The 26,868-nt window shown below is 36.0% G+C and overlaps 2 protein-coding genes across 3 annotated transcripts in view; one reads left to right on the top strand and one right to left on the bottom strand.

Moving 5' to 3' along the window:
* Positions 1-11: 11 nt before the first annotated feature.
* Positions 12-2,157, bottom strand: dlx2a (distal-less homeobox 2a). Its single transcript, XM_038301198.1, has 3 exons — positions 1,648-2,157; positions 1,148-1,332; positions 12-1,028 (listed from the first exon to the last, which is right to left on the bottom strand). Exons 1-3 carry the CDS (start codon positions 1,967-1,969, stop codon positions 699-701), a joined length of 837 nt encoding a protein of 278 aa, XP_038157126.1. The 5' UTR covers positions 1,970-2,157; the 3' UTR covers positions 12-698.
* A 12,978-nt stretch (positions 2,158-15,135) lies between these two features.
* The window catches only part of itga6a (integrin, alpha 6a), a 32,459-nt gene continuing 20,726 nt past the window's right edge, over positions 15,136-26,868 (top strand). For both annotated transcript variants that reach the window (XM_038301222.1, XM_038301223.1), the window contains exon 1: positions 15,136-15,420. In XM_038301222.1, coding sequence (XP_038157150.1) covers positions 15,224-15,420 — 197 coding nt within the window. In that variant the 5' untranslated portion in view covers positions 15,136-15,223. The remainder of the gene's footprint in view (positions 15,421-26,868) is intronic.

Raw genomic sequence — 26,868 nt, 5'->3', positions numbered from 1 at the left:
TGAATACAAGATCACAGGAAACATTTTATTTAAATAAAGTCTGACCATATATGAAACACGGCTAAAATAAATAAGACAAAATCACAATAAAATGGAATAAGAGTAGGCCTAAATCAGGAGTGAACAATCAGTAGCTTGTACGGTGATTCATGAATTTGCACCACCATCCTATAAGAAGAGTAACATGGGCTGTAAAAAAGGCTGTGCTGAATATTATTTACAAAAACACTTACCCTTCCTGTATATTCATATCAACTAAGCTATTTGAGGAGTGAATAGTTGTTGTTTTTTTCTCTCCCCCGCAGAACAAAATGAGGTCATATTGCAAAAGGCACGATACAGTAAAGATATAATTTGCGCTACATCTGTGACATGTTGTCCTGGTGTCAAACTTTTTTAGAAAATGTCAAAAAAAAAAAAAAAAGTGACGTCCTTTTAAAAGTTAGGCTCTTGGCCAGACTGTGAATATTTTGGGTAACAGTGGTTCATTCGTCCCCCAAACAAAGAAAAATAAATAAATACAAAAATAAGTGTAAATCTTTATCCCTTCACCGGCATCAAAACTAGTTCGTGAACCTGTTTTGCTGCTAAATATCTGTGCGTAAAGACGCACGAGAGGTCTGTGAAATATTGGCATTTGTTTACTGTCCGTTTTAAAACCCACAGTTTTTTTTTTCGTTTGCTTTTTTTATTTTATTTCAGAATATCGTCCCAGCACTTATGGCTGAGTTGTGGTGATGCTGAACCAGAGCAGGCTGCAGATGCGTTGTAGAGTTCGTAGTTGAATACCAGGAGTAGTTTGCCAAAAACGATGAAGGCGCAGTGGTATTGGGAGGGCTGCCGCTACTCGGAGGTATACCCGAGCTGATACTGTTCATTCTTTGATTCTGTGGAAAGTCCCAGGCAGTAGTCGAAGGAGACGTGCAGGGAGGAGATTCACTGGAAGCAACGTGCTGCTCTGGGGGAATCTCCCCGCTTTTCCACAGCTTCTTGAATTTGGAGCGGCGGTTCTGGAACCAGATCTTGACCTGAACAACAGATAGCAACGCTGATTAGTAGATGTTCCCTATGCTTACATCTCCATTCGTCAATGAACACAGTAAGCTGATATTTGACTGCACAAAACCCAAGTCTCAGATGCACTCACCTGTGTTTGTGTGAGTCCCAGCGAGGCTGCCAGCTCGGCGCGCTCCGGCAGAGCCAAATACTGCGTCTTTTGAAACCTTCGCTGCAGAGCAGCCAGTTGGAAGCTGGAATAAATGGTCCGAGGTTTCCTGACCTTCTTTGGTTTTCCATTCACCATCCTGATTTCCGGCTCGCTTTCTTCTTTCTCTAATGGGGAAAATCAAAAGCAATTTGGGTTAACACATGAAAGATTTAGGAATTTTTATTTGATTAAAACTTTTGCGTTTTTATTCAAATAACTAAAGAAATTTGATTAGCTAGAGGCACCAAATTTGATAACAATTTCTTTAAAAAAAAAACTGGAGTTTTTCTAAAACAATAATAGTTTTATTTTAAAGCATAACATAATCGGTACTTTTGAGGGAAATTTTAATTTTTGCCTCAGAAATTGCAAGCGTCCTTAAGAACAAAAGATGCGTAAAAGTCTCTTAAATACCCAACAGGTCAAATAGGAGGAATTACCTGTCTCGACAGGAGTAGGAGAGGAGTTGGAGCCGTAAGAGCCATAAGCACCATATGAAGAATTGAAGCCAAGCTCGTATGCTTTGGCGTTAGGATATGGCACAGAAGCCGCGGCGCCTCCGTGGTACTGATAGGAGCCGAGCTGACCAAAAGGAGACCCGGGGCAGTGCCCTGGCTGCTGGCTGTTGTAAAAGCTGCTATCCGTCGCCGTGGAGACCGGTAGAGTAGGGGATTCCTGCGATTTGTGCAAGCTGTGGTAACTGTTTGAGGTAATCTGGTTCGAATGCATATCTGTGTTCAGGTTCTCAAAAACCCCCGTCATCTTGGATGAGAAACGCTGCAAAACCGAAGCCAATGCGCGCGCAAAAAGGACAAAACTGCAGGAGGAAAAAAAATACGAGTCAAATCTTTTAGTGAGTCAAAGCGCATCCCCGTGCAAACTGTTACCAAATGAGCGGAAGGTGTGTCCTCCTCCTTTCAGTGGCCTGTGATTATCTGCCACGGTTGGCGCTGGGAGCGCATTTATGTGAGAGTGAGAGGGAGAGCTCCTGTGTCTGAGGCAGCCAATGAGTAAGGGCCCCACGGCTGACTACTCCCCACGCCATTCTATTATTTGCTTAGCTATGTGTATCCTGCTTGTCTGCAGACAATATAAAGAATTAGAAAAGAAATGAAACATAAAGGTCATAAAATATCAGGATCATTGTTTATATTTACCTCCAGACAGATACGCAGGATGCACTGTAAAAAAAAAAGGCTTATTTACTACATTGATGCTTCTTTAAGCATTTTTATTGGCTTTTATTTTAAAATATAATTACTTGACTTTATGTTTGCAAAGGAAGCCTTTATTTACCTTACAATTTTCTGTATAAAACTACATCTAATGGTTTAATCTGACATAGAAGGTCTAGGATTAAAGAAAGTTAAGCATAAAGGGCAAGGGCCAACCAAAGATTTGCTGAGAAATAAACTCAAACCTCATCACATGCCAAACAAGGAGTGTAACTCCAGCGCCCCCAAGTGTTTATATAGGATTTATTTCAGTTTACATCAATTTTTCCAGACTTCCTGCAAAGTAGCAAACAGGCGCCTCCTGTTGACTCTAGGGTTGTATTACCTTCCCATCTTTAGATTAATCATGTATAGTTTTCCTGTTTGACTGTGTTTTTCTGAGCTCCGTATCTTAGCGGATAATTAATGAAAATATGTAATGGTATCATATTATTGCACAGGTGTTTGTGTGCACTATGCTGCCACAAGGTGGCAGTATAGTTCCTTCTTAAGTAATGCAAAAACATTGCATTGCTTTTTAGAATTTGCTAGTATTTGTTATAATCAATATCCATGCGACCATTTATTACTTATGGAAGCCAGTTTCCGCCACTCTGTAAAAAAAAAAAAAAAAAAAGAAATCTCATTATAATGAGATAGCAACTCAATATAATGAGATACTATCTCATCATATATATATATATATATATATATATATATATATATATATATATATATATATATATATATATATATATATATATATATATATATATCATCCTTCTCCGTGTATTCAGGCATCAAATGACACCACAGTACTAAATCTGAAGTTTTGTTTATCTATAAAATGAGAGGCTTTAATTTTTTTTTAAATGTATGACATGGATTTACTTCCTGATAAACAACTTCAATGTTTTTAAGTGAGTTTAAAGTACAAGATCTACGTACAAAATGAAATAATTGCAGAGATAAAAAAAAAATGAACTTAGCGTTATGTTTTTTTTTTTTATAAATGTAAATCTATCACACAATGTTTTGTGTGCCTAACTCTACATGTGGCAGAAAAATGAAAACGATCATTGTATATCACCAAGGAAATCCAATCACCACAGGGAAACACGGTTGCATCATGGAGGTTGGTGGGAAGATTAATGGGTTGTAGAGGTTCACTGCATAGGTTTTGATTAAAGGGTTCAGATCTTATATTTGGAATAATAATTATGAGGAATAAACTGGCCAAACCAATATACAGACACACAGTTAAAATCAGACATTTACTTACAATGAAAGGTGTTGACATATTTTTATTTGCAGTGAGAGACTAAACAAAACTAAAATCATCCTGATTTCACTCAGCAAGGATAGATTACAGGACTACCATGTAAAATGTATGGCTTGGGTCAGATGTTTTGTGAGTCTCTCCACATGCTCCTCTCAATAGTTTACTAAAACTTTGTCCCATTTCACAGAACTCTTGATTCCGTCAGTCCCACCTCCTTCCTAAGCCTAACTGAGACCAGGGTGTGGTAATTGTCTCTCTAAAGCATTGTTCTTTTATGAAGTGTGCCAAATGTAACCATTATTATGATGGTCATTCAGCACATTTTACAAAATCTGTTATGTAGGAGGGGAGTTTCCTCATTGGATTTTAAGATGTTCATCAACATAAACTGCTCAGTATTTAACAAATCTTGGTCAAGCATGAAATCCACTGAGATAGCAATGCATTTCATGAAATGCAGCTTTTATTCCAATGGAAAGGTTCAGTTCCAGAAATGTGAAATGTATTATCCTCCGTCACAAATCAGTGTTATTCCATCATTAACTGCAGTCCTGAAAGTCCAAGGATATGCTAATTGCATTGTGCATGCATCTTTTTCTTCTAAACTCAGGCTGTTAAATGCTTTCATCATCGTCTAAGTTAAGTTAATTCTATTATCCTTAATTAATGCATCTTCACATACATTTTTGTTGCAGCAATTTATTTCCTGTTTTATTCTGTTAAAATTCATAAGAGAAATTAAATTTTATTTTGGATGATTTGTACTGAAATGTTCCATGCATGCAAAAAAAATCCACATTGTTTTGCATGCAGTTATGAAATCCATGGATCTTGATGGCAGATAAATATCCTTAGTTGCTCTGCTGCGACTACCCATCTGTAGTCAGGGAAGGATTCTCTCAGCCTTTTGTTGTCATGAAGCAGAAGCCCGCCTCTCCCACCCTGAACCAATGTGGCTGCATGTCAGTTCTCATTAGTGAAACAAAGTCTTTGCACTCCCAAGTCACAAAGAGAGAAACATACCAATGGGAGCCACGTCAAAGCTGAAAAAGAATGTTTGTTTAATAGATAATTCTAAGATAACGGCCATAGAAGTACATTTTTTCATCTGTTAAACAATGACTTTCTAATTCAGTTTTTTTTATTATCAAGGGGGGTTTAATCATTTCCTGGTAGTCACCTTTTTATGTTCTTATGAATAATTTTGTTATGAGGAAGTCATCTTCATAAGAGGCATTCATATCATAGGGTAGGCAATATTTCAGAATATGTTACAGAATCAGAATCAAAATGTGACACAAACAAAAAAAAAAAGACTAAAATATTGTGGCATTGTCCTTACTAACTTTCTCTGATTTTTCGGAAATATAAAGATAGAAATGTTGCACTCTCTTATTTGTTAAACAGTTGAATTTGTCATGACAACAGTTGCTGGTAAATTGATTATGGATGTTATATTCTTCTTCTGCTGTACAGCTGGTACAGTTGACCTTTCCAGGTCACTTGGCCTCATTTCAATGACACCAAATGAATGCAAAGCACTCCATAATCAGCTTTTCTTATACTTCGCTCCACTTTTAATGATCTTTTCTCGTACTTCAGAATAAAACAGCGTAGCTTGAAATATAACTACAAATATATTTCTAACGAATTTAAAAAAAGCAGAGATATGATCTACAGTATAGCAACACATGCTCTGTCTATCAATAATTTAGCCTCAAAACTAGACCTTGTGCAGCCATCTATTATTAAAAGACAATAAAAGCATCAAATATTCTATAATTGCATTCAAGATTCTTTGTTTCAGACTTTTCCAACACCAACTCAATTTATCCACTTAATCCAGAGTTGATTTATTGGTTTGGTTTAAATATTTCCATCTGAATCAAATAAGTGTTTCTAAAATGTTCCTGTGCACATTCACAACATTTTCTTGCACATATCACGTTAAGAGACAACCCATCCACAGTGTTGATTCTTGTAGACTTGGATCCTTGACTAAGTCCCTCCTTCAGCTGTTCCCAGCCAGTTAAAATGATCCAATTAGATTCTGGTAAGGGATTAACGTAGCACAAACAGTAACACTTGCTCTTGTTATGCATTAAAAAAGAGAACACCTAATTTACAATAAAACCCAGGAAAGCTAACTCTCTGCACAACAATGAGGAGTAAAAGAAATTGGCTTGGGGATTAACTAACTGATAAGTTATCAGTTAGTTGATTCTTGACATTTCTGCTTATTATTCTGGTTTAATATGTTTTATTACATCTGTACAATTAGCTGTGCCAGATAATCCAGAACCAATCCTGTTTCAGCTGTTTCAGTGAATGACATTGAATTATTATTGTCTTCAAGAGTCAAAGTGCACAAATCAGAAAGAAGATTTTAGAGATGAAGTTTTTAGTCTGTAATACCTCAACTTATATATAAAAAATGTTTGGATCTAAATGATGAAACCCTACTTGCACACACTGAAATGTTTTAGGAAAAATCTATTTAGAGTTTCAGTCTATTGTCAAAATTACAAAGCAGTGAATGATAATGTGAAGGATTTAATTGCTCCAAAAAGATATGCATGTCTCTCAAATCCTCTCTAATGTGCAACATATTCAGTATCAAATAGTATTCAGATATTTGTATCCTCTATAAATCCCAATTATTACCTTTACTGAGTAGCATCATATGTTTCGGACAACTAAGGAACATAGTCAGCAACTGATATTTTACTGTGCAATAAATATAGAATATAAATATAGATGTAAAAGTAAAAGCTACATTCCACAGAAACATTTTTTTTAACTGTTCTACAGATAACCATGATGCCTAGGAGCTTATCACAAAACAATGAATGTTTAACAAACAGATACATTTCACAACAGAAAAATATTGGATATAAACATATAGTATTTGGCTGCAACACATACATTAAACAAACGTCAGGTTTTCTGCAGAGCAGGGCATGGCTAAAGAAAGCTTGTTTGTTCCTTTTCCCTGCAGACTTCCCTGAACTGAATATCTGGTAGTAATACTGTACTAGTTGCTATTACAGTGTTGCTTGATGGTGTTTTATGCAGCAGTGTTAGAGGTGGGGGTGTTGAGTTCCTGTTTACATTTCTTTGTTTGAAATGCAGGCTGAGTCCTGCTCCAGGGTTGATTTTGCTGTAGGTTTTTGTTCCATATTTTCTGCTCAGTTAGCTAAAGCACTCAGTTTATATTTCTAGGTGGGGGTTTTTTCGTCTAAGTATAAACAAGATTTCACTCTTACCAAAGTAGCAGCGGGGAGTTTATGTGTCTCTATTGTTTCCAAATAGTTTTAGGCCTTCGATTCAGAGTCAGTAAAGAGAACTTCTACAGGAACACCCCTCATGTGCCTCTTGCAAACATGGAAATGATATACCAAATGTTTCTTGACCTCTTTGTTTCAAAGGTTGAGCTTGCCCGACTCCGGACACGAGCAGAGTTGAAGCTGGAAGATTCAAGTTGCTTTAACTGTTCATGACTGGGCATGCGTTTCCTCCCAATCAGACACGGTAGCTTTTCCCCTTAAGAGAAGCTATTTTTAACAACAAAAGGTCTAATGACGAGTGCGGGCCGACGGTAACAATGGCAAGGAAGTGTCCTGAGCTGAGCTCATAACAGATGCAGAAGTTAATGTTTGATGATTCATTCATAGAAGATGTGTAAAAACATCCCTGCTGTTTCCTTCTCTCCAAAATGAAATAAAACAAACTAATCTGGTAATAGCCGGAGAAAAATGCTTCGACTTCCAGTTTTTATTGATTTAAATAACTCTTAGAATATGTAAATGTTCTTTTACAGATAGATAAAGTGCATTTGCATCAAACTCAAACTCCAATTTTTTTTTTCCAAAAATTTTATAAACACAGTAGTATATAATTGCATGCATGTCTTCAACCCAACCAGAGTCAACGCTTTGGCTGCTGTGCTCCTTGTTCTTCATGATGCTTTTTACGCAATAATGCTTTGTAACATTCAGAGCACAGCTGGATTCTTTTTTCTGTCTGCATTGCAGGCTTCTAAAGGTGATTAGTTGATTTAATTTAGGGGTGACAAAATGAAGGGATCTGAATACAAATGCACTGGAAACTTTGTTTGTAAATTCTTTTGAAAACCAAGTTATTATGAATTACTTTGTCTGAGACTGCCAGATAAATTGCTAATGTGACAAATAGTTAAAAGTTTTTTTAATAGTTTTTTTGAAAAGTGAAAACAAGTTAGGATGCTCCTCAGTTGATGACCAAAATCCTGTCTAAAAATCAAAAGAGAGTTTGGAGTTTTTCATGATGAACATAATAAGTCATTACGCTGAAGCTGGATCAACAAAGGAATCCTAAGATTTTCCAGTGTCATCTGCACGGGCTTCGGTCAGAGGAGGAATGTAGTGAGGTCTGAGAGGTCCCGCTCCTTTCATTGTTGACTGTGTGGCACACCCAACCCTCCTCGCCCCCAAGCGCACCTCCATCCACCCCTCCAACACCCTACACCCACCCCACCCTATTGTACAAGTGGAGCACAGCAGATTTACTGCGGATGGCCTGCTCACAAAGGATCACCGCCTTGTCACAACAGGACCAGGATAAGCTGCTCCAACTTTCACACAGTGCGGTTTAAGGAAGGCCACTGATGCAGACAAAACTGCTGTTATCAAATCTCCTTCTGCAAAGCAGGGAGTAAATATTTCCATCTATCTGTGGAGAGAGCCACAGCTGAGATTCTGCTGACTTTTGTTTACTGCAAAGTCGTTGAATTGCACAAATTTAAGCTCTTCTCTAAAGGAATGAGTTTTGGTTTAACCAGTCAGTTCAATGACAAATCACATACTTTCAATATAATTTTTTTTATCTATGTTAATCTTAGAAACCTACAGTACTGTTACATTGCAAAAAAAACCTCAACATAATTTATCATTTTCTTTTTATGTATCAGCTTGTACATCATCTGGTCTTTTATAGCATATTATGCAAACATAACCTGCAAACTTTACAAATTTTAGATTTACAGTAATTTTTCAACACCCCCAAACTTCAAAATTGTTAGTCTCTTATTATGACATATTTATAATCCTAAACTTTTGCTTGGAATGAGAGGATATAACATTTTAAATAGATTTGAAACTTTCATAAATAGATACTTCCAAGATAACTGATGCTGAAACATGGCTTAAGTTTTCTTCCTCTATCCATGTTAAATGCACCCAATAAAAAAAAAAAATCAATCTGTCTTACAAATAGTGTTTGAGCCACAAAACCTTTATATTTCATGGCAAACAGCTATACTTCAAACATTTGTACAAAATTTGAGATCTTCTACCAGTAACTAATTTATTTAGAATAACTGAAAATGTTTCTTTTGATTCATTTGTAGCGACAAAATTTTAAAGTGAATGTAGAGATAACATAAATCTTCTAACTGTATCATGTGCTTGATGGTAAAGTATGTTAAACCCTTCTCTGGTGCTTCATGTGTGAGCTGCCTACAAACAACAGTTTGCTTTAGAAATGCTTTTACATCTTCCTCTCAGTGACTTCTGGGTTTGGTTTCCTCCATCTCTGCAATCTGTTGTCACTCAGGACATTGAAACTTCAGCAGGGTTTCCGTCTGGCCCATCAGGGTTTGGATTTCAGAGCTTTAAGACCAAAACATGGGTAACATTAAAGGAGCTGATAAGAGTAAAATATTGGAAAACTGATTATAAAAAGTGTTTTTTCTCATTCAATCATATTAAGAGTTGGTGGTCTTTGATATATTTTTGGAAATATATATGACAGAGGGGTATTTTAAATTAGAGGGATAAATTATATACTGAATGGGCTTCGATGCCCTGTGAATGAAACTCTGTGTTATTTTCTTAAACCCTCTAACCCTAAACAACACCTATTCCTGCCAGTAGTAAAGCACCTGACAGATAAACCTTTCCAGAATATTTTTGTATTATTGTCATCAAATGTACACTTGTAGAGGACAAGATGTGTATCTAAAGCATCAGTGGATTTAAAAGCCCATATCTTTAGCCATCTATATGTAATTACATGAAAACAAATTAAAAAAACACTTTCAACCAAGAGAAAAGCGTAAACTTTCCATGTTCCAGAACAGCATGTAATTTGATTCTCAAAAGTATTCTATGCATTTTTTTTTTAGTTTTTACTTAAATAAAGGCTCAAGCCTATATTAAGAATCAAAATTGCCCAGATAATATACTAATATAGCTTCCTACATAAAAAAGAGGTAAAAATAAAACCCAAATTAACTTTATGGTTACCATAAACAACCTCTTTGTATTTATTACCATCAAATGGGTAAAGGTTGTATTGTCAATATGAAATGAAGGGCTCATGGAGATGTCAGTATTCTGTCTAGCATCAAGGATCCCTGAAGGGAGGGGAGAGATGCAAACCTCCTTCCAAAGAGTTTACATTTCGTCTTCACTAAACAGCAGCTCATCTTCAAAGAAAGATGCTTTCACCTGTTGGACCATCTTCCACCCTTTGGTTTCTCTATCCCCGCTAGCATCAGACTAAACGAGGCCATGCAGATTTGCCTCCTCTTCAAGCTACTGTTTCACCTCCAATCTCAGGATAAAATCTGAGATCTACCAAGTGAATTTCATTACTATACCCACAGAAATGGGCTTCATTACCCTATATGCATTAATAATGTGAAGGACTTAATTTGAATGGGGAAAAGCACCTCAAAGCAGAACCAGTATTTTATAAAAAAAAAAAAAAAAAAAAGGATTTAATGACCTATCAATCCTGTTAAGTTAGGAGGTTGTGATCCTGTTGCTCACCTTCCCACAGAACAGCAACCCTAAACAAACAGCTTCATTCGTCGCTTACTTTGCTCAAAGTCCAAACCTTCAGGCAATTCAGAACCTGTGTTCAAATTCTTGCTCACAGATTGTCTCAGATTTCCAATAGAAATGGAACAAAGTGTGAAAAGCCATGGGGGTGGGGGGGTGCAGTGAGCCCATGCATGCGCATGGGAGAACATGCAAGCACCGTGCAGAAAGATTGCAGGCCGACGGTCCAAACTGTTTTACCAACTACACTACAGAGTTAGTGAAACTTAACCTGCTCAAATATATAGATAAAAAACTTATAGTTATACTTATATAATTGTACTTCCCTTGTCATAATGACCACTCAAAGAACTTTACACCATAACCCCATTCACCCAGTCACTGGGAAGCTCTAATCAAACCAGCAACTTTTGGGAGATGACTACTCTTCCCACTAAGCCACAGCTGCCAGACTTTTAACTGAAATGTGACAAGCAATCTGAGAAGCTTGAGGAAGAAAAGAGAGACTTAAATGAGACAAACTGTGATTGATCTCCCAGGAAATGAGCTCAGATATCCATCGCATTAACACTTAAGATGTGTGTGTGTCAGAAGATGTGTGTAGGACAATCAGCCCTAGAAAGGTTTATGATGTGTTCATATCTGATGCATCTGTTCACAAACCACAACAGAGATGCCTTTTTATTTTACTCTAGAATTCCTAACTTGTAGGAATGTGACAGAGTTTCTGCACCCCCTCAACACACTCATGCATACATCCAGCCACGCCTGCCAACACACTGTGCTGCAAACAGAGATGCACTGACTGGTATTCAACAATGTCCACATTGTGTGGCGTTCTACTGTGTGATCGTGACCCAGTCTCGCTCAGGCTTTACACCACCGTCCAACACCAGCAGAATCACAGGGATGACTGGGCATGAAATATGAAGATGCAGCTCTGAAATCCTGGCAGGGTCTCAGAGATTATTCCTAATGGCCCGTATCACTCTAGATTGTGAGGAAAAACTGAAAATTACTTTAATGGAATTCTTTTAGGGATTTTTATTTATCTTCTTGTGTTTAAATAATTAAAATATTTAGTTGTCTTAAATAAAAAGGTTAATATGTTTCATTTAAATGCACTGAGATGCTATTGATGATGATTCAATCCTTTGGGTGAAGCCCTGAGCTGTCTGGAGACAAGCAGACAGGCAGTCATTATTTTTTTATGAGCATTAGCAGGTGTTGTTAATAGTGGCAAGCATAAATATTGTATGTAATGCCTTCCATAAATAAACCCTAGATTACTGACAGATATGGTCTTTAATATCATATATATTAATAACTTTATATATATGTTAAAGTTAGTGGAACATATTACTGACCCTGGACATCTCCTGGTCTTTCTGAAATTATCAGATTTATATGTTTAACTGACTTAAACACTTGATATTAATCTGAGCAAAATGAATATTGTGTTAAATTCTTCTTCCACAATATTGGAGTCTCATTTAGGTGGTGTCCACGTCTGTCCCACGGTTTCTCTGTTCTTCGGGTTTTAGATGCTTCTCCGCTTAAACATAGCTAGATTCAAATAATGGGCGTGGTAAAAGGCTTTTGCTAAACTGCATTTGCTTCACCAAACATTATAATTACTATAAAAAGATAAAGAAAATTATATAAAAACAAACAAACATTTGAAATGTATTTTGTTTTTAATAACCTTCTTAATATTAATTATGGTTTCAAAAAAGGCTCTGTCATGCCTTGACCTTAAAAAATCTTCAGGAACTACAAGTCATTAGACTCATCATTGCTCTGAGCACAGATTACAATAATTCCAGGTTCTGTATAAATATAACTACTGTATGACCAAATAAAAATGTGTTATAAGTAACAGAAGTGTGATAACATCAGTGTAAAAGCAGAGGAGCTGTCCTACCCTTAAAATGACTAATAGCATTATCAATGCATCCAAAACAAGGTCTTATTATGGGGAAAGTTAGATTTACTGACTGTATTTAAGCAACATTCTATCCCAACCTTTACCGGAATTATCAGAACTATGTAAAGCAGATGATGATAAAGACAAACATGCATGCTTAAAGGTTGATTGCTCATTATTAAAGCAAAGTTCATGGGATATCAAAAGGTAGGTGTAAGATAAAAACCCTTACATTTAATAAGTCTTCAGTAACAACTTTGTTCCAATGGTAAATCTTAGATAGCAAACAGGAAATAATAAAAAATAATGGTTGGACCAGATGACAATAGTAGATGAGGTCAAAGAAAAGTTAGTTGGTTTGAGTCAGAAATATTTCTTTTGGCATCAAGTAGCTGAGCCAGAGGCAGTGGTCTTTTTGTTTTTGCCATCAAGAGAAAGTTAAGATCCATTTTATAAATCATCTTAGATGCAGTTTTGTATATTCTAAGCTCATGTTTTTGAGAATTGTAGAACATTGGAATAGACCGGATGACCCATATCTTTGACTCTCGTCAGAAAAATGCAGTCATAGTTGAGTAGGGTTGTCAAAAGTATCGATACTCAAAAAGTATCGATACTGAAACGTTGTATCCAGATACAATACTCGTTTTTAAAAGTATCGATGCAGTGCCACCACCAGTGGCACCTAAACAGTCCTTCATCTAAAGTGCAGAATAGAGGACAATGCACTTTCAGAACACTGTGTGATTGAATAATTCTGTGCACTTTTTGGTTTCACACTTTTTTCTGTAACAGGTGCAGCTGCTGAGAATTATTTTTGTTTCTTAACCGGTTTGGCTAGTGTCATTGTTATGTGTGCAAAGCATAGCAAAGGAAGGAACACTTAATTTTAATTTTATAAGTTTTTTTTATCAAGCTTGCTTAATATTGTGCACAGCATACAACCTTTATTGTATTTATTTATTGTATTTTATTTATTAATGAAAATATTTCTGTAGAATTTTGGAGTCTTTGTTTTTATCCTTGTGATATCGAAAATGGTATCGAGTATCGAATATTTTCCTTAGTATCGATATCGAGTTGAAAAGTTTAGTATCGTCACAACGCTATAGTTGAGATAATTCATATGATTCCTTTTTTAAACAACTTGCCAAAGTTTACAGTACATGTTTTAGATTTAGTAGATCAATAACTGAATAAATGGGAATTTTGTTCCATGATTTCAAATGACACTGAAAGTGAGGATTATTTAGCCCTGCCCTGCATTGAGAGCTGGTAGTTTTAAGAGTTTTATTTTGGACATGGCTGAATTACTTAAATAAAAATTATATTTTTTTTGTATAATAGTTAACTGATGACAGAATGAAACAAAGTGGTAGCTCCAGAAAAAAATATTGTTTGGAAATATACTAAAAACCAAAGTGATAGAGATAGAGATACAGAGTGTGAATCCTGTGTATGTGATTCTAGTGCAAAGGGAGTCTAGAGAAGTGGATTACTGCAATCAATGGGAAAAGCCTCATAAAGAGATGAATAAAGGGCATGTGGATGAGTGCAGCAGGACCAACCTAAAATAAAAAAGCTGCAGAGAAAGGGATTGATAGTATAGAATACACAAAAGACTCATTTCAGGGCATACATACAGGCCTCAAATATGTAAATGTGTATCTATAGATTGCTGATGAAGGTTCTCAGTCATCCAGGTCATAGTCATTCCGAATTCCGAATTCATTTTGAATTGAAAAAGCTTCCTGGAGAGGTGGCGAAACGTCTTCAAATCTTGAAAACCAAGTCCAGTGGATATTTTTTGAATTTTTACGGAATATCTATAGATTATAATATCTTTATAATGTACTTTGATAAGTAGGCTAAATTAAAAGTGTAAACAATATATCTATATTTACAGAGTGAAATATTTCCCATGATTTCCCTTTATAATTATGGCCAACTGCTAAATTTTTTTTGAGCAAAAAAACCCACAAAACATAACGCTTTTTTGATTTGATATTGCCTAAAGACACCACAAGACATCATACTTTTCCCTTCCAACCAACTTTCTATTTACATGTTTAGATACAGCACACTCCGAAAAGCCTATATTGCTTACCTAGTACTGTTATCACTGGCTGATTTGTTTAACCTGGCATCTAGTGGTACTAATAAATGGTACTACTTGAGATGATAAAATGTTATTCTTCTGAAACCATTCATATAATTTCTAAATAAAAAATGTATTTAACAAAAGAAACAAAAAAAATGCATAGGTAAATAAATAAACTTAATATGAACACATATTTTGCCTAAAAGAATCTTAAACATCTGTGTTAGGCCTTTTTTCATTTAATTTAAAAGAGTTAGAAAGGGAAAATCTAATAAACAAAAAGCTCATATTTGTGGTCTTATATTATGGAGAGATTTACAGTATAAGAACTTTATTTTTTAAGCATGCATGCACCTTATAAAAGTGGTTAAAAGACAAGGTTAACGTAACTAATACATCCTCATTTAAGAGGAAATAAGTGAATTTAAATCTCATTCATTTTTTGAAATAATAAGGTAATGTTTCACATACTACACCTTTGGTCCCAAGGTAAACGCACGTGTTTATCTTGGGTCCTAGGGGCCATCTTTTTCGGTCGAAGGGGGCGCTGTGGAGTAACTATATACTTGACACTCGGCTGCTTTCCTTCCTCATTAACAAAGTGACTGAGGGTGGAAAAGCTGCGGGGTCTCCGGGTTCTTTACCTTTTGGATTGCTGGACCAGTGTGATGGTGCTGCTCCTTCAGCAGAGCGGAGCTTCTGCGCTCCAAGCTGCGCTTTTTCTCCTCATCCATCTGCTGGAGCCAAGCGGGCTGCGCGCCTTTAACCTGGACACCAGTCATGTCATCAGGAGACACGGGGAGCCGGGGACACTCTTCGGCTTTTCTCTCGCTTTCCACCAGCAGATCAACCCCAATAAAGTTCTGTAAGTGTTAACTTATTTAAAAGCGCGCCTCCGCGGTGTGGGAGAGAGACCTCCTGAGGGGTTAAACAAGTTAAAACCACAGATTCTCTTTTATTTGAACTGATCATTAGATGGTTAAATTAATAGTTTATTTTTAAATTTGCTCAATGTTCATAAATCCTGTTTCTTGAAGGTAAGCCACATTTGGTAAATCTACAGATTCTTTCCCTTCCAGGATATCTGACTTATTTTCATCCAAAAGTTAGGCTTAATTTTATTCTTAACTTTTAACTTTTAGCAAATCTATTCACTGTTGATCTTGTTAAACATTAAATGCAAAACAGAAAAAGTGCTTTTATAGTCCTACTAATGTGGCTGGATAAGATTAAATCCCATTAGATCACAGGCAGGTGTAACAACAATGTTTTTATATACAACAACTTTTATTTTAAAGTTGCATCTGTTGCAAATGATCTTGTTTTGGGAGAATTCTGCTTTTAGAAGAAATATCACTTATGAGAGGTTTGATCTTGTTTTGCAGCAGGGTGCCTTTTGATGAGAGGCAGAGCCTGCATAAATGCTCAGGCAGTGTGCATGAGGTGTTGTCAGCCATGGAGAACATGTGGAGGAGCAGGGGAATGATGTTTAAATGACTTGCCCTGGCTTGTGGAATGTTATCTCACTGATGTTTTGACTGATGCAAAGAACGGCCCTGGTTTTGTCTTTGTTGGGGTTTATTTTGTGTTGTTTTGTTGGTTTTTAAATAAGGATTTATACAAAGCAAGTAAAGTCTTGTTTGAAATTATTTAGTCTGTGAAAATAGAAAGAGGCACCATGACACCTCCCAGATGGGAGAATGTGAGAGTGATGTTATATTTGTCATGCAAACATGGCACTGGCTTGTTAGTTTGTTTTCTGCAGGTAGGAGTAGAAAGCAGAGTTCTCTCTACATGCTCCTCCAGAAAAAATGCTACCACAGATTACTCCTAAGCTACCGGATTCTAACAAATAATGAGTTTAAATATGTATGATGCATAGGACATTTACTGGTGTGTCCAAAAAAAACCAAGATTCCCTCTAACAAATAATGCATTTAAATAAGTATGATGTATTGGACAATAACTGATGTGTCCATTTAAAAAAAATAAAATACATTGTTTTTAAGGTTCTTTAAAGTTTCACTTGGTTTCTTTTTGTCAGCTTAAAGAACCTTTTCTTTAAAGTGCGGAGAGTCGTCATGATTTGAGACAGACCTTTGTGTTCTTTTTCGTCAGCAGGGTTTTTTTTCTCCTGAGAACTCTTGCATGGATGCCATTTTTGTTCAATGTTTTACTTACTTTTAGATCATGAGAACTTAAACACAGCAGCTGAGGTTTGCGTTTGGTTCACAGGACGATAATAGCCTTAGAAACGCTTGGTAACATCCTGTTCACCTTTTTTCTTTTTTTTTCTTTTGAGATTTTTCAGCCTACTTTCTTGTTGTCAGACAGGTACTGTTTAAGGAAACTCTTCATTCTGCGTTTCTTGCAAGTCCTAAGCTATTTATTCCATTAATCATGATTAATCGATAATTAAAATAAGCTGTTGAAGCCAGCAACGACTCATTAAGTTATAAAATAATTATTAACTGTAGGATACAGACTAAAACACTGGGTTTTTCAATTATTTGCGGTTAAAATCTCTGTAAGTGAATCATCTTTGATTTTTGGGGAGCAAGTATTTATATGATTATTAAATAACAATAACAAGATGATTATTAGGAAAATGCTAAAGAAACATTTAGCTAAGCAAAATAATTCAAAGCCCAGAAAAACCCAAAATCATTTATACCCAATAATCCTCTTTTAGAATGACAATTATTTCATTCTTTTAGAATGAAGATTACTTTTGATACATGTAGGCTAATTTTCTCATATAGAAAAATGATAATACAATGTAAACACAATATAACCTTAACAACTATTTTATCTATTTATTTTCTGTTAATGATGATTTCATTTCTAGAGAATTGTGGTTATTGTTTTCTAAGCATTGCACCCTTTGGGCTTCGATATCTTAGGTTGACATCAGTTCATCTTCTTTCCTTCTTAGATCTTTACTCATAACTAATAAACCAGCTCACTGTGTAATATCACCAGCTACAAACATTTAGCGTATTATAGCTGTATTGTTTGGTGTGGAACATGTTTGTTTCATACACATGTTTCTCAGCTTGAATTTTGTTGCTTTTTAATTAAGGTCATGTCCAGGAGGGCATGCTTGAAATAAAAGTAGCTTTTATCATTTGACATCAGATTTTATAAGAAAATATAAAAATTTTATTTCTAAAGCCATATCATCCAGCCCTAAAAGTAGTATCCATTTAGTAGAAAAAAACAGGCATTAGATTAGATATTTGATTTCTTCACATTTTGAATAAACAACCAACCTCACCTGAATCTTTCATTCCATCAACAAACAGAATTAAATCATGACTGATGCATACAAATTAGACTTGTATAATATTTTCACATTGTAAGGTGTGCGACTGCATAGCTCACCTGCCAGATGTCCACCTGAGAAGCTCTTTGTTCAATACCTAATTCTCCTCCTCCTTTTAGCTTAATATTTTAAGTTAAAGGGCTCCTCATTTAAAATAAAAATAAAAATGTAAGTGAAACATATTTTTACTTTTAGAATTTTTTTTAACATTTTGTAGAATTTTTTTCACTTAAAATGATCTGTCTGGAAACGGACTTCAAACTATAAACACTACTTGGAATAAAAAAAACAAATCTAAACTAACTTTAGGAAAAATACAAAACAATCATTTAAATTTTTTTAAATAATTTTGAGCATATAGATAGTGGAAAGTCTGTTTCTGAAACAGAGCTTTACAAAAACACTAACAAAATTTTTTAGCTTTGTTAAAAAAAATCAAGTACAATGTAGAGTTAAGTCAAATATACCGTAACTAACAAACATTAGATTAGATAGATTAGATGAGCTTTATTGATCTCACAGCGGAGAAATTCACTGGTCACATATTGGCACAGAAGTTACAGAAGGTGCAAACAAGGAGGAAAAAGGTGCATTAAGAATAAGCAATATATATACAGTATATCCAGGTATATACAGTATATCAAGATAAATAATGATTAAGGTGCAAGTGTACATGTATCGCACACAATGAAAAACAAAATAAAAATAAGAAATAAAAAAAATAAGAAATAAAAATATTTACAATCCGGATGGCTTATATACAGGTGGATTTACTTTTACATTAACTCACAGGTTTGGACACATTTCAGTATATGGAGTACTTTCATTAGCCATGTTAAGTAGATATAATCGTTGGAGACAATCTGGAATTTAAAGCAATAGATTAAAGTTGTTTCATCGTATTAGAAAGAAACAATCCTACACAGCTTAGTCACAGTATATAAAAGCAGGTGGTAATAACCTTCATCTCTGCTAAAACTATTGCTAAACATTAACAGTCTGAACAAACCACTTTATTTTCGCATGCGCCATGAAGTACACAACTTCCTTTTTTAGAGGCATCTTTATTTAATGGCATTACATCTGCTGGAAATTTCTATGCGCTTCATGTCGAGACTAAATCAGCAGGAAGACATCCTTTCCCTCCCTCATAGTTTAATACTGAAAGCTGGGGTGTTTCAGCATCGGTTACTCTGAAACATATATATTTTTAAAAGCATCTTATCTGTTCATACTCCTAAGCTCATGTAAAAATGTCAAAGTTTTATGTCGGACAAACTTCTCTCAAGCTCTTCAGTGGGTCTTTTAGTCGGATATAGTTACAGACATAGAAGGATGCACAGAAAAACAGTCTGATCTCCAGTTAGTTATTTTTATTATCAGTCACACTTTAAACCTGTTACTCATTAACAAGCAAGAGGTGTGACAGAAAGCCTATCTTAAGAATTTAGTGTCACTTCTTCGTTAGCGAAGCATTTCTACCGGTTTTCATTGGGACTTCATGGCAACTAGCTGCCTTCTCTCTCTCTCTCTCTCTCTCTAGGTTTGATCATGACTGCCTCATGCACTGAGCATCTCTTCCATAACATGTTTATTGATAAAACTCCACATCATTAATGCTTATTCCTATAGACTTAAAATAGGGGAGTGGTGACCTAGTGGTTAGGGCATAGAGCTTGGTATCCTGAGGTTCTGAGTTCAAGACCCACTCCCACAAACTGACTCTCTGGGTCCCTGAGCAAAGACCCTTAATCCCACACTGCTCCCTGGGTGCTGCACAATGGCAGCCCACTGCTCCCCAAAGGGGATGGATTAAATGCAGAGAGTAATTTTGCTCTGTACTAGTGACTGTGTAATGACAATAAAATGAAAAAAAAAAACTGAAAAAATAGACAATTCCTGGAGCATAAAAATCTTCTTCATACCTATGTAAACATTTACCCTAATATTTCTTTTTTAGATATATTTCCTCTCTTTCTCTTTTAAATGTATGCATCTTGAACAAAGTTAAGATGTTTGTTTCTGTAGTTTTTCTAAATTTAATAAAAACATATGTGGTCATAGTTTCTTAGAAAACAAGAAAAATTTTGTTTGTTGTAAAAAGTCTGTTCATGCTTAGATAATTCACATGGCAGCCACTTTATAGAAATGTGTGTTGATTTCAGTTGGCATTTGTCGCTAAAGTTAGTCTTCTCATGGTGGATTTTATGAGTCTTATTTATCTTTATGTAGGACTATAGTACAGGAAAAACAGAACCTTTCTTGCTGTAAAAACTCCTTCAGTTTTTACATGTCCTGTAAGTAAAAAAAGGCAAAGGTATGAACAGTGGTGTACTACTGTGGGAACAATACGTTCCTCTTCACTTGATGATCTCAAGAAACCAGCAATGCACCACACTCACCACATCTGTCTCTTCTGCTCTCATGTTCTCAAACACAATGTTTGGTAATACATGCTGGCAGCTGCAGATCTCTGCCAGCTTTCACTGGGTGCATTGATGGGATTATTCTAAATCCTTTATGTGAGGACAGGCTTTAAGACTTTCTGCAATCCTTCGTGCTAACTTTGTTTGGTGGGAAGAAGAGAATATATGAAAAAAAAAGTTCCTGTTTTTTGATGGGTGCAGCAAAACATCTCTCTGCCATAAAGGTTTGATTAGTTTAAAAAAAAAAATAATACGTTTTTAGGCTGTGTTGAAGAGGATCCCTGTTTGAATACGGGAGAACCATTCAGTTACCTCCTGGGTGAATGAGACGGCGAGTAAATTATCTAGATTTTTTCAGTGAAACCAGAGAAAAAGGCCGTTAGACTGGACATGCATGACCATCTGTGAATACGTAACCTGATAGATTAAAGGCATCCCGAAATCATCAACGGGGTATTTTCCCTCTGAGGTCAATCCAGTTAGAGCAGGGGTTGAGAAAGTCTTAGGTGACAATTAATCTAGAGCAAAGACTAAATAAATCATAAAAATTATAAACAACAAATGACAGAAAAGACACTAAGAAAGAGTTAAACTAAGAAATAATTAAAAATGAGACAAATATTAACAACAAACGCAGCATTACATAAATCAAAGCATAACTGAAAACCTGATGTACGGAGGCTGACAGGCGCAAAGATGCAGTATTCAGCAAAGCGAGCTGGAAAAACATGTGTGATGTAAATATCATAATATACAAGCACAAAAAATTAATTCAAAAGAAAAAAAAAAGAAATAGGCCGTAAGCAGTTGAAAACGTGCACCAAACAGTGAAGTTTGCAGTACCCATGTTTTTGTAGCTTTTGGGGGACAAAGTGTATGCTATTGTATATTGCAATTGTGAAAATTGCAAAAACTGTAACCCATAAGGGATTTTAAAACCCATTTGACTGCAGACAGTAATCATCAATTATAAGATTTGTTTACGTTGCCTATAGCTGGATGCAAAATAATAGCAAAAACATGCCATGCACACATGAAGTTATGCGTAATACCCTAAAGATCTAAATAAAGTAGTTGAGAAACAGCTCAGTTTAGAAACAACAGTTATGCCTGCCGTCATACCTGCAAATAGCTAAGTTATCCAAGTGAACCAAAACAGTATCATAAGTGCATAATTTTAAACCTCTCACCATGATTTAACTCCAATTAGCAGGGGAGGTTCAATGAAGTCTGAATAGGTCTTACAGTTCAAAAAGATTAAGCTTTACAAACTAGGCAAATTTTTACTACTCAGTATTTTTGCTAAAACTACCCAACCTCTATCCCAGCAGCACAGACCCAGTAATTGAGTTTAAAGAAAAGTTTTAAGACTAATATTGCGTAGTTAAGACTCCTGTGGTGTGTTTGCATGTCTTTGCTGGAGAATTTCATCCTGCCTTATTTGGAGAATCCTCGTTTAGCTAATGAAAACCCCCAATGCTGCATAACAGATAAATAGATTATGTATTATGGAAGGGGCTGCAGGGTCCCAGGGAGGAAGACGAGGGTGGGCAGGATTTCCTCTCCTGCCTTTGAAGAAATGCACTATTGTGACTTAAAGAATGGGACATTTGGTGGGTAAATGTACAGCTTTTCATTTTTAGGTTGAATTTATTTTAGGTTTTCTTAGACAATAAAACATGAATATCAGCCAGTCACTCTTTCTGGGCATCCTAAAACTCTGTTTATGCTCTCCACTTGTCATATGTTACATATCCAGTCCTCGGTTGTCTTTAAAATACCCTGGCAGGGAAATTGAAAGTCTTGGATGGTTTTCTGCTCTTTACAAGTTAGACTTTTACTGAGTCATCCATTTGACTGAATCGGTCCTTGGCTGTTGACATCTGTGTCACATATTTTCACATTTAAATTTGCGTGGTTTCCTGCACAGCAGTAAATGGGCCTACATGTAGCTTGTGTATAAAAAGCCTTAACATTAGGGGTGTAAATCATACCCATCATGGCGATTCAATTCAGCATCAATTTCCTGACCCAACGATTCGATTATTTTCGATACTTCAGAATACACCACCATACGATTAAATTCAATTAATTGTTTTTTTGTTTTGTTTTTAACCTAACAGCCTAGACAATGTTTCAAACGACAGCAAATAAAATAAGTAGCAAAGTTTTACTCCACCTAGGCCTATGAAAACCTCATTCATTTACGGAACCTGAAATACTTCCACACTTGAACCCGCAAGGGTTGTGTAAGTCATCTTCTTTTTCCTCCGCCAATTCTGTCTTGCTTAGCTATTCTTTTACATCCGCTATCTCCGCCATGTCTGTCTTGTCTACTGTTTAGGCGAGTGTTTGTGTGCATGGGGAAAGAGGTTAGTGGCTAAAGGGAGTGAAGTAGGAGGGCAAAATAGGTTTAGCGCTACCACAGCACAGGAGCCCGAATTACGTCCAGCAGCAGATGGGTAAAAATAGACTGGAGGAAGAAAAAAACATGAATCGATACTCTAGTGGACGTGTCGATGCATCAGATCGTCAGATCATTTACATCCCTACTTACTATATATTTTTTGTCGAATTTAAGATTCCAATGTTAAGTAATACAAGTCTCTGAATGATTATTATGATTGTCAACTAAATTCAGTAAAAGAAGATTAATTGTTTCAACATAAAAAAAAAAAAAAATCTAACCTATGTCATCAGTTATGGTTGTTTTGGGCTCATTCGCTTGGTTGAGTGGCAAAATAGGTTCTTGTTGTTTATCTTGAAAAGAAAATATGTCATGAAACTGGGACCAATGGAAACAGTATTCAAGGTGAGACAGCCAGTCTCAAAACGTTTATTACAACAAAAACAGACAGAACAGAAACATGCTGCTGTGGAACTGTGACCGCAGCGACTGCAGGTGGGGAGCACAACCCATCACTGATTCTGGTTTTACAGTACAGTCCATACTGGAACGGTCAGATCCAGGTTCCAGGAATCCATCAGAGCACAAAGGCAGGTTCAGAGTCCTGTGCGTCGAACATCCACCTCTGACAGAAATGCACCTTGGAGGACAGGTTCAGAGTCCTGTGAAATGCTGAAAAGCTCTCACCACTGTTTGGGGAAATAACTCGCCTGAGGACACTGGCTTAAGAAGAACTGGAACAGGGACATGAACTTTGGAGCTAACTAAAATAAACAAAACTGACTGACCTGAGAAAAAGCCAAACAATGATCTGCAATGATAGCTGGAACTGAACCCGATATAATAGAAACCGGCAGGTGGATGAGATCGGAGATAATTTGGAACTGGAGAGAATTAAGCAGGTGAAAGGCATGAGTAATTTAGGTGAGCTATCAGGGTAGATCATGACAATATATTTTTGTTATCAGGTGATAAACAAGTGTCATCTCGCCACATGTTGGTACAAATTTTGACTACCTAAAAGTGATTAACATATACGTTTTTAGGACTAAACTAAAACTAAAAATATAACATTTTATTAAATGTACTGAAAATTTCAATTTCAATAACATTTCTAGCTCCTGGAAAAAATTATCCCAAAATTCCATAACTTTCCGCAATTCATGAGAACCCTGTCTTTTCTCATTATCAGCATTTTCTAGCTAAAGAAATTCTAATTCAACTATCAAACATTTTTTCTGGGTGTCTCCATTTTCTTTACGATCATACAGGCCAACGCTTGGGTCATTTTCACCTGTACTATCCACTAATAAAATAGAAAACAAGATATTGTCTTTTCTATCTGTATTTAGATAATATACACATAGGCCTATAACTATTTCTGTTTTTGGACAGAGTACCACGATAATCTCTAGTTTGAATCTGCCACAAGCTCATGAACCTGATGCAACCGGGTGCTTCAGCAAAATAAACTCAGACTGGAAACATAAACTAGGATGTGGTTTTATTTTCCGCATTCTTCACAGCTTTGAATGTACGTCAAAAGTTGACTTAACAGCTGTCGTTTCCACTTTATTGTGTACAAATCAAGAAAAAAAAAAAAATTTTATTCCCCTTTACAAATATCCTAGTTATGTGTGTATGGACTGCTAAAAGCTAACATAGTTCAAAGGGCTTGATTATGTTTAACTCCTTGTCAAACACATTTCGAACAGAAGTTAATGAACTTGTTAAGGAAATGTCTAACAAATCCTTTGATGAAACCAAAAGGGTGTTGATTATCATCTCCCCTTGCACTATGATTCAGTCATGAAGCACAGTGTCCTCCTTGTTGGATCTCTGAGGCAGTTTGGGTTCAGACTGAGGTTAGACATAATAACTGCATTGTTGAGAAGGCACTGAATTGTATTGTCTGCTTTTGGCCTACTTTCAGTCAGGCTTTGCCGATGTATGGCTTTGCATTTAATTCTCTAAAATACTCAACAACCTAAATCATCCCTCCACCATTGTGTTTAACAGCTAATATCCTGAGTTTTTTTTATTTTACCCTCCAGAACTTCAAGGCTGCACAAAGGTCTGTTTAGTTTTTAATATGACTCTACAGTTAATGCAAATGACTAGATTATAAGAAATCGAAATTTCTGACATGAATAAGACTAAAAGTTGTGTCTGTTGTAATTTTGTGTGTCCTCTTTACATATAGAATGAAACCATATTTTCAACTTTTATAATTAGAGCTGATCAGACTATTTTAACTTTTAATATAGTATATAGTTACGATATAATTACGTTCAGGTCCTGACTCAAGCTGTATTTACTCTTTGTTTTGTATTAATGTTTCAGGGGAAAATGAATCAAAACAGCATTATGTCTTGGCTTATATTTCCTTCAGAACTTTCCCCCCCCCCCAACCATCAGGGTTTTTGAGCTTGCTGTTTCTTAATGTGTCTTGAACATCCTAAGTACATGGTTAAACTGCTGACAGGAAACAGACAGTGGTGTATGGTATGTGCTCAAAGGTGTGAAATAAAACGGATGTTGTGGTTTAACAGACTATATGTAATACTGTTGACTGAGAGACTAAAAATCCAGGCAAGAGTATGAGAAAATGGTTTGCTGATGTTCTGAGTTTGGTTTTGTTCCTATCAGTTTCACAAATACCCCACGTAGTTAAACAACTTGCCTCTTTGTAAGCTTGTAAAAAACTGTGTTACTTTTGAGTTTGATTTGCATTGCATGGCAGTGTTTTCAGAAGTCCTCTTGCAGTCATATTTCAGAATTGGAAAGTTGGAGGTCTCTGCTGACAACTCTCATAAAAGGAGTGGAAAAAAAGCTGCCGAAGTTACACACATACAACTATGCAACAATAAATAATAAACTATTTAAAACAATTTTTTATTTTAGTGACCCTATCCAAAGGTGAGGCTTACTTAGCTTCATTCCACATAGTACACCGGGTAAAATAAGTGTAGAACCCGGCATAATTTTTCTAGTCAATATATTCCTAGAGGTGCTATTGATATGAATTTTTCACCAAATGTTGGTAACAATCCATGTATCACATACAAATAAATCAGAAAATAGATGTCCAGAATTTAATTTATTTGTAATAAAGTAAAATGACATTGAGAAAAAGCATTGAACAAACTTACTGAAATGTATTTAATACTTTGTACAAAAGCCTTTGTTAGCACTGACAGGTTGAAAACACCTCCTGTATGGGAAATTAGTTGCATGCATTGCTCAGGTGTGGATTTGGCCCATTCTTCCTCAACATCCTCATGCCCTACAGACATCATGGAAAGGAAGGGCTAAAGTTCTACGTGGATTCATCATACTTTTTTGACCATTTCTGACCACCCTCCTTTCATCTTCATCATCCTGGTAGATGGCAGCAGATTCTTATGACGAATTTCTCAGTACATTTTTCCATTAATCCTTTCTCCAGAAAACAGCCCCACACCATGATGTTCCCACCTCCAAACTTCACTGTCTGTGTGGTGTTTTCGGTGTGATGTGCAGTGCTATTTGACCTCCAAATGCGATCTGTATCATGACATCCGAAGAGTTAAATTTTGTCTCATCTGACCAGAATATATTCTTGCAGTATTTTACAGGCTTGTCTGGTTGTTTTGCAGCAAACTTTAATTGAACTTCCACATGCTATTTTTTCAGCAATGGAGTCTTGCGTGGTGGGCATGCATAAAGGCCATGATGGCTGAGTGCATTACTTATTGTCTTCTTTGAAATAATTGCACATGCAAATTCCAGGTTTTTCTGAAGCTATCCACATATGGTCTTTGGCACTTGGACAAATATTCTGATATTTCTTTGCACTTCTCTGACCCAAATCTTGTGAGGAGCAGGTAGTCGTTTTCGTTTTATGGTGTTTTATGTTCTTTCAAATTCTGAATTAGGACGCCAACAGTGCTCAGTGTAACATTCAGAAATTTAGAAATCCTTCTATAACCAATGCCATCATTATCTTGAGAAAGCTCTTTATTTTTACCCATCATGAGATGTTTTTTATATGATACCAGAGACACCTTTGTATAGGCCATCCTTTGGGACTGAACTAGCTGATATTAATTTGCACTGACTGATTTCTTTCTAATCACTGAGAGATTTCGGCTGGTGTCTTGGCTTTTTAATGCC

The sequence above is a fragment of the Cyprinodon tularosa genome, unplaced genomic scaffold, assembly GCF_016077235.1.
Source record: "Cyprinodon tularosa strain WSP-4 unplaced genomic scaffold, ASM1607723v1 ctg463, whole genome shotgun sequence".
In the NCBI taxonomy this organism is placed as follows: Eukaryota; Metazoa; Chordata; class Actinopteri; order Cyprinodontiformes; family Cyprinodontidae; genus Cyprinodon; species Cyprinodon tularosa.
The sequence above is the reverse complement of the archived record's forward strand: the minus strand, read 5'-3'. Positions and strand labels throughout refer to the sequence as shown.